General features: G+C 37.9%; 1 protein-coding gene across 1 annotated transcript; it reads left to right on the top strand.

Annotated features, from left to right (window-relative positions):
- On the top strand, positions 1-7,535 carry LOC131783747 (uncharacterized). The gene is made up of 9 exons (XM_059100518.2): positions 1-145; positions 757-821; positions 1,131-1,711; positions 2,360-2,477; positions 3,064-3,189; positions 3,782-3,856; positions 4,012-4,111; positions 4,522-4,588; positions 5,226-7,535. The coding sequence occupies exons 3-9, from the start codon at positions 1,220-1,222 to the stop codon at positions 6,801-6,803; spliced, it is 2,556 nt and encodes an 851-aa protein (XP_058956501.2). The 5' UTR covers positions 1-145; positions 757-821; positions 1,131-1,219; the 3' UTR covers positions 6,804-7,535.
- The last annotated feature ends 1,228 nt before the right edge of the window (positions 7,536-8,763 follow it).

Here is an 8,763-nt window from a genome sequence, read left to right as displayed (position 1 = left end):
CCTGTTTTGGAATGTTGAAAGTAACGCGCGTGAATGTTTTTCAGTCACGCTCAACTTTTGATCATCTTGACGAACGGAAAGAGCTGTGTAATTCTCCGATTTTCATCTTACTGAGAGTGAAAACATTCAGGAGAGTTCTGCTAAGGTAATACGGATTAAAAATAGCTCGCTGCGAGTCTTGACAAACTGCAACACGATCTCTTGAAGTTTGAGCACAGATTGAGTGAAGCGTTGCTGCTAGTCTGTCTGCTCGCAGTCTTGATCAAGTAATATTCTACATCATTTAATCAGATTATTTTCTTGTATGTATGTTATTCTTCGTAAGAATAACTCAGTTAAGGTTTTACAGTAAATATATATGATACATCGTTCGAAATTTAGCCCTCTGCGATCGTAATTCCTTGCAATGATGGGGAAATGAAGAGTAGAGACAGAATTTTCGCGAAGATTTGGATTAGGTGTTCTTAACTTTTTTTTTTAATTTTCTCTTAAATGTTTTGATTATGAAATGCAATCATGAGATTATGTAGCTGCATTTTTTAAAATTCTTGTTACGTGACGATCGTAGCTCTTAAAATTGCTTTCATTGTACTAGGGGATTATAATCATTTTTGCCTTTTGATGGAAGCTTACGTCAAATGGGCATTTAATCCGTAATGACTTAATAAAAGAATTCTTGCATCACGTACGGATAGCAAACGATAGGATTGAGTTTAATGCAATGTGAGTAAATGATGTTTCATTCCTGTGTCTTAGGGTGGACTACATTGCTTGCATCACCGTTACCCATTTGACACAGATACTTTTTGGATGCTTCCCATGTAAGTTCCGACCGGGAAAATGTTCATAAGTCCTTCTTAAAGATTAGGGATTTTTTTTCTGATTTTGACTGTGTCGTTTGAGTGGAGGTTGCATTGTGATTGTCTACCAGTGGTCTCAGCATTAATAAAGTTCTATCTGATATTCCAAGAATGACTGAAACATGTAGTATACATTTAATTGATAATTAAGCACCATTATATCCCTTACAAGGTTAAAGTTGATTTGCAATGTGATAATATCAGCTTTTCTATTATATGACTTTTATGTCAAGATTAAATATTAAGTTCAATTTGCAATCATTGTTTTAGCTGGAGCCACTCTGCAGCTTTGAAAATTGACAATAATTCAAGATGTTGGTTATAGAGGCTATAAAAGGTGCTAAGAACTGCTACAGATAATGGTTGACCACCAGTTTCCAACAAACCTCACATCACCATTCATGGCAAAGAAAGGAGATTTTCAAGATTCAGCTTCTAACATCAGTGGTGATGAGTCAGTCTTTCCCGCAAGTACATTATCAGCACACAGTGATCTGGAATCCTGTTCTGACATGACTTCCTTATTTCTGACGACTGCTCCATCAACAATTAGTTCAGGTTGGTTAGATGAGAGTGGGTTTTATTTGTCAACTGGTTATAAGAATGCCAGAGACACTGTTGACTTTGCAAAGTGGACAAAACATGATGATACAGATATCACAACCCAAGGAAAAACTGTCAGTTCATCAAGATCCCGGACCCCTAGCCCAGGTATTAGTAAGATGCTCCTGAGCTTGTCTGACCATCCTGTGGAAAGACCATGTTCCCCAAATGCTTCGTCATTGTACAGAAACACCAAAACACACTGCAACCCATCAGAGCTTGGACAACAGACTTATGATGAATGTATGGTAAGTTTTAGTTGTTAACAATGGCCTTACCCCACAGATAAAATATTTAAGTTAGTAATGCTACATGAATCCCTGAAAGGATCGTTTAGTGCGATTGTCTGACCTCATTGAAAGGATTGTTCTCAGCAATGTTCCAAATATTGATATCTCTGAGAACAGTTCTTTTCTGAACCTTTGCCAGATGTGTGCATCAAACTTATTCAGGATTCAAATTGTTGGCTGCAACTTTTAAAAACCCCTGCCTTGCTACTGATACTAGGATTTTCAGTTGAGTGAAATATGACAGAAGTTGGGGAACCATCTCGATGTGAAAATTGTCTTGTTGTCATGAGAAAATGGCTCTATTTCCAGTGGGAATGAGTTTTCTTGTTTGATGGTTGATGACATAGGGCTCTTGAGATTCAATTACCATTGGAGAAGAGGGAGGTAGGTTGTGACAACTCCTTTATCGAACTTTTTCCATACCTCACTCAAATGATAATGTTTGTATCAAAATTTGAAATCTGTTGTGCAATTTTTACAATGGAGTTATTTCAAAATCTTATCAAGTCAGTCTCAGTTTCCATAGATTGTAGCTGAGCTTCTCCTGCTTCCTTTGTTGTTGTAGGTAAGGGAAGTCTGATAGCCTGCTTTTTTTCTCTCTTGCAGAAATTCACGAGATGGGCAAATGCATTTCTTCAGCACAGCCAAGATCAGTTTTTAATCACTGATTTGGTGAGAGACTTGGGAGATGGCATTACCTTGTTAAGCTTGGTTGAGATGTTAGGTAGGTCTTCAATATTCTAGTAAATAAATCTAAAGGTTGCAAAGATCCCTCTTTTCTCATTTCAAAGGTCTTAAAACTTGATTGATTGTCTGGAAGCTCAACATGATAAATTCTTGAATGTTCCTGAGTGTCTCAGCAATCAATTCTTTGATTCTAAAAGTGTTCAAGAATCATGGATAGAGGATTGAGTTTTGAGACAATGAGCTTACATGGAAATCAATTTTTTTCCATGTTACGTAATTTTCAAGGTATAATCAATTGATATACACTATACAATATGTGTGACTGCTGGAAGAATAAACTTCTGGGTGGAGAGGTTGACTGTGAGGGGAAGTTAGTGGTTGGAGGCCATTATCAGGACTCCTTTGTGAAATTGTTGATTCAGTGTGTGAAGGAATAGCCAGGTTAGATCAGGGAATTTAAAAAACCTTTTACTGCAGCAAAGAGAGATTTTTTTATGAGAAATATCACTTGAACTACAATTACTATGCTTAATGAGTTTTGTTCCAACTGTGTTCCAACTTTACCATTTTCTTTTCATGATTATTTATTTTTATAACTTTTTTCATGATGAATATTATCACAGTTGGGGAGTTTCCTCCTCAAATACATATAAAGCCAGCACTAGATGTGCAGAAGATGGAGAACATTCAGACTTGTCTGGACGTTTTGGAGCACTATGGAATTTCTGTCAATGGAGTCACTGCAGATGGTTAGATCAACATAGTTAATCTGAGAGTATCAACAGTTGTCTTGTGGGTTGGTATGGCCCTATGCGGAAAGTGCCATTTCTCTAGGTTGTGCGGTGGATTAGTTCTGTGTCACTTGAAAAGGGATTATTAGTCCCTAAAATAGGATTAGCAAACCCTTTCGCTCTCAGGAATGACCTGGAACTAATTTTCCCTTATGATATCAATATGCTATAAAGCAGGCAGGTGATGAGAATGAAGAAAATTATCAATCAATTATCAATAAGTATTTGACTCTCATGTAACACCAAATTCTCAGAAGCAACATAATGGGAAATGTAGGGCAGAAAGTAAAGAGAAGTATTTTTGAGGTCCCAGGAGTGAAAGGAATTTAAGAAAACACAATCCATATTAGAAGTAAATATGTAGTAATTGGTGCAACAAAACACTGTATTACATTTGGTGTTGAATAACTACAGTCCTTTCATCATTCTTGGTGTTTTTATCCCTACACTAGAGACCTTGAGTATTAAGGTAATTTTTTCTCACTGTGAAGCAATTCCTGTATTATTTTACGCATTTTATTCATATGAATATTTCTGGTTTTTGTTTTAGATATTGTGAGCGGAAATCTCAAAGTTGTGTTGGCTTTATGTCATAGTCTTTACAGACACGCTGGCTCAAATGGAGGTAATTGTTGTTAATTTCCTTACACAAACTCGGATATTTAGGGAGTAAAATTATTCAATATTTGATTTGCTCCCAGCCAATGAACAAGCTGAAATGTTTGCGTGTGTGTCGCTATCAATACTAACCACTCAGGGGCTGCATTTTTTTCTCGCTAGTAAGTGATCCTCAAATTTCTCATTTGGTGGACAATGATGAATTGTCACTGTTAAGCTGGGTGGCAAAGGTTACTGGCAAAGATGTTGTTGATTATGGGAGGTGAGCACACTAATATTGTCTTTCCCCTTCACTCTTTACACTCTAACATCAGTATGCATATGTTCTATAATATTCTTCACACATTTTCTATGGTACTGACAATGAGAATTTATTTAACAGTCAAGAGCTTCTTTAGTTTGAAATGATTTCCTTTATTCTCATGCCCTTAATGTGTGATTCAGGGGTGATATTGTAAGGAGAAATTAGATGCTAGTCACTCTTAGTGGTAAAAGGGTTTACTGAATTTGGTTATGACTACTTTCTGGGCAAAAACTGTGGGAAACAAGAAGACAAAGTGCTTCAGTATTTCAACAGATTTACCTTCAGAGCACATGACACCATCTTTACCAATTAGAGAATGGAAGTAAGCTTTCTTATGTTGTACAATGGCTATATGTTTTACTTTGCAGTTTTCAAGATGGCACAGTGTTATGTTTGCTATTAAACAAGATTATTGAAGGAGCTATTCCAAGCTTGGTAAGTGCAAAAGAAAGGAATGTAGGGCTTGAAATTAAATTCTCATTTGCAAAGAACTCACTGATTGAACATTACAGTAGCCTTAACCTATCATTTTATTAAAAATCCTCCAAATATTCATTGATAATAACTTTACTGAGAACCTCTTTTTATTCACACTTCTTCAAATCGAAAGGGATAAAAGAAGAAAGTGATATGACTGCTGAAATACTTGAAAGTGAGCCACCTGATCTTTACCTCTTCCACTCTTCCTTCAAATTAATACACAGATATTTTGCATCTTGAAAAATTGTGGAACCTATTTTTTTTTCAATTTCAAGTTTATTATTTGGCATCCATGTTATTATTTTCTATTTTCAACCATTGCTTATCCTTAGCAGAGGCGGATCCAGACCTAGGGCAAAGAGGGGGGTGAGGAGAGTGGTGGTTGTTTGTCGCTTGCTCTGCCAGCTTTTTTTCTGTCTGCAATTTTTTTAACCCAAAATAAGGGGGGGGGGGACCCTCCCCTAGATCCACCACTGCTTACCCCATCAAACAATTTATCAGTGGACTTCCTTGACATATGAGACAATTTTATTGCATCGCTAGAGCGATTTATAAAATTGTGACATGCTTACAGTTTTCTCTTTTTTTGCAGGTTTTAGAATATGGCTCAACGTCTGAAAAACTAAGCCTTGCTTTAAAAGTTTCTGCCGAACAGCTACTTGTGGGACTCAGTCTGAAAGCAGAGAGCATCATAGATCAAAGATGTCGAGAACATTTCATGGAGTATTTGAAATCGTTGTATCGAGTGTATAAAAACAAATCCAACAAGGCGTTTGATGCATTTGAGCAGAGGAACTCAAGAAGGGAGCACAAAAGGCAGTTAATTAGAGAACAAAAACTTCGCGCTGAGAGGTGTGGCTCTGATTTGACTTATCTTGGAGAACTTAGCCAAGATAAATCCCGTATTGCACGGGAGAAATTGCAGGTTTCTCTGGCTAACGCCTCGAAGGGTGTGTCAAGCAGTGAAGGTGTAATAAGCCCAAGAGGGCTGAAGAGCCTTGAAAACGACGATTTGAGCGCTGTAACGTATGGATCCCATACCTTATCTAAAAATGGAGTTCTAAACAACACTAAACGGAAGCTGGATGATTTGAAAAAAGAACTGGAACTTTTGAAGGTTGAACTACGAGAGGATAACAATGAAAAGCGCTGCGATCGAAGTTACTTAAGGTCAGATTCTCCCTTCCGAGATTATTTCACGAGTGGACGTGGAGAACCAATTTCGCGAAGTAAGCAAGCGAACACCAGATTAGAGCTTAGGCATGTTTTTCGTGGACAAGGAGGCACATCCGTGGGTGAGAAAACTCAGAAAAATGGTCATAACAGTGACGTAGCTGTAGAAATAACTACAAAGATCGGTGATGCTGATTCTAGTGACGATAAACCCCTTTTTACTGCGTGTTACCTTGGAAACTTTCCAAGGAGCTTTGATGATTCAAGTTCACGAGGAGGACTTGGTCATGCAAGTGATGGTACGAGTGTCACACTCAAAGACATGATTGAACAACCTCTATCCTCCATTCACGAAGTAACTAGCACTTCTTTTTTCGAGGACCACCCTAAATCAGTGTTGCCTTCACAGACAAGTAGTAGACTGCATCTTGATAAACCCCATGCTGTGGAAACTAAAGAAATTAGCAACTTGTTCGATGTCGACTTTGGTAACGTGGATGAGAACAAGGGTGGCGATCGGGAAACATCTGTTTTCAAGAGGATGCTTAGAGCTGGAACTGAGACAAAACCAGGAGAACGTAATTTACGCGATGATCTGGATAGTCAGACTGTGTGTTCCGTGAGTCAAGGGAATTTTAAACCAGGTGCTCTAGCGAAAACGTCTTTAGCGAAGCCTCATAGAGAGCAGGAGAGATACAAGGTTTTGGATAAATCGTTTGGTTTATCACCTTCAATTAAGCCAGTTCAATACGAAGAAAAAGTACCCATGAGGGAGAAAACCTCTATGGATGTGGCTACGAATGGCACCACCAGAAAACAAGTAATAGTTCCTCAAAGGACTCTTTCAAAAGACAAACGCCATAGTGAACAAGTTGTAGCCAAGAATCCTGCCAAAAGTGTCCAGGCACCATCGTCTAAATCACATCTGCATGCACTTACTGCGCTCATACGGATGAGCGCTAAAAATGCCAGCGCTATGTTTGACGAGGAGCCTTAGTGAACCGTTTCGATATAAAGTGCTGATTATTAGTTATTATTAATTTTTACATTTTCATCTTCGAATATTCTGGTTGGTTCACTTAACTCCGGTTATCATTATCATTGATAACTTCCGTTATTGTTAGCTTTTTTTCCCTCAGCACTTTAGTGGTACGAATTTCATTTCGTTCATAATCAGGACATTGTTTCAGGGTTCTCAAAAACATTTTGAGTAAGCGGACGGTGCAGTACTAAAGGTCGAAGACCCTCTGCGGGCAAAGGCTCCTGGAACCACAAGCATTCGAAATAGCCGGCGCATTTTTCAGATTAGAATGAAAAGTACCTTTTGACAACCCTGACATTGTTCTATAATTGATTATTTTTAAGTTCTCCACACAACTGGTCAGTTGTTAGGTGGCTCAGTTCTGCTACTGCTTAGTCTGATTCAGCCCACAGCACGCATTTTCTCAGAAGCTGCTCCAAAAGATATTTTTTTATACATCAAGTCGAAAAATAAATGGTTACTTTTCTGTAAAATATGACTAAAGAGAAATTCTTACGTATTTATAGAGGTTGAGAAGCCAACAGCTATTTTATTAGTAATTAAAACTGTACATTACTATACAAACCCCCGCAGACTTTAAAACATTTTTCATGTCCTCTAACGTCATTTTCAAGTTAATGTGGCAGGTTAAAATAGCGTCTTTGCATAATTTGAAATTTTTTTCTTTGGTAAAGGAGATTTTTAAGTTAGTCATGTAATGTCTGAGAAAGTTGATTTAAAGAAAAATTGCCACTTTCAGTTACAGTTCAGACTGCTGACTTGCCTGATAATTTTGCTTTAGATTGGTTTAGCCGCGACCCCGAGAGCAATATCGAGGTTCTCGCGCGAAACAACCATGAAATCATGTAGGGAAGAGGTGTGAAATTCGAAAAAAAAAAACACTATAACTTTCGAAGTCTGATTTCAGCGAAATTTATGAAAAATAGCCTCCTGAATGTATATGAACACTTTTTTGAATTTCGACTCATGTTGGCACTTCCAACACTATATACCATACTCTGCTCCCTTATTTGAAACGGTAAGAGTTACATTATTTCATAAAACAGGTTTCGTCAACTAAATCTAGCCCAAATTTCGAAAAAAATTAAGAGTGGAGAGGATCTTAACTTATCGGAGCTTCACTTCTAGTCCTTGTGGGCTCAGTGAACTACTCTCTGCATGCCAGGATGCCAGGATAGCATAACATTGAGTTCCAGACTCCCAACTTGGAGGCTGATTCCACGTGACCATGTAGGATGGAAAGCGCGCGAAATTTTCGGTAAGACGCGTGTTCGGACCTTTATTTTCGTGCTGTGGCTTGTGAATGAAGAAGTGAATTCTCCTCAACTGTGACACTTAAACTTACGCTATCTTTGAGAAATGAGTGTTTCGTTCATTTGTAGCATTTAACACCTGTCAACGTTCATCAAAAGGACTCCGAATTCAGTACACAGAGGATAGAGGTTCTTCGATGAGGGAATTGTCGATCTTACAGCCGCTTCGTTCACACGCTCGAAGCCATGTCCCTGGTACTGTAAACCTTTTTTTGAAAAAAAATTTAGAGCATACTGTTCCTTACTTCTTTAAAATTTGGTTCATTTTTGATAAAACTTAAATGCAGTAAGGGCTTAGGGGGGAAAAGCCAATTTTTAAAAGGTTGATTAAATTTAGTATGGTTAATCTCGCATTTGGGGAAATACTACGACATACTTTTTTCCCATGCGTTTTCGTTACCCGCAAAACAGTCACTATTTAAATATTTACGTTAATCTTTATTTGGCCGATTGAATCCTACCTGTGTTTCTAAGTTGTCCACCACTGAGTTTGTATTTTTTTTGCTTTTTATATTCGCATGGAAGCCATCTTGGATGACGGAAGATTGCATTTCCATGCTGAGATGGGACAGTATTGTGAAGTAACTTGAGAAAACTTCAAA

The sequence above is a fragment of the Pocillopora verrucosa genome, chromosome 12 (assembly GCF_036669915.1).
Source record: "Pocillopora verrucosa isolate sample1 chromosome 12, ASM3666991v2, whole genome shotgun sequence".
NCBI lineage: Eukaryota > Metazoa > Cnidaria > Anthozoa > Scleractinia > Pocilloporidae > Pocillopora > Pocillopora verrucosa.
The sequence above is the reverse complement of the archived record's forward strand: the minus strand, read 5'-3'. Positions and strand labels throughout refer to the sequence as shown.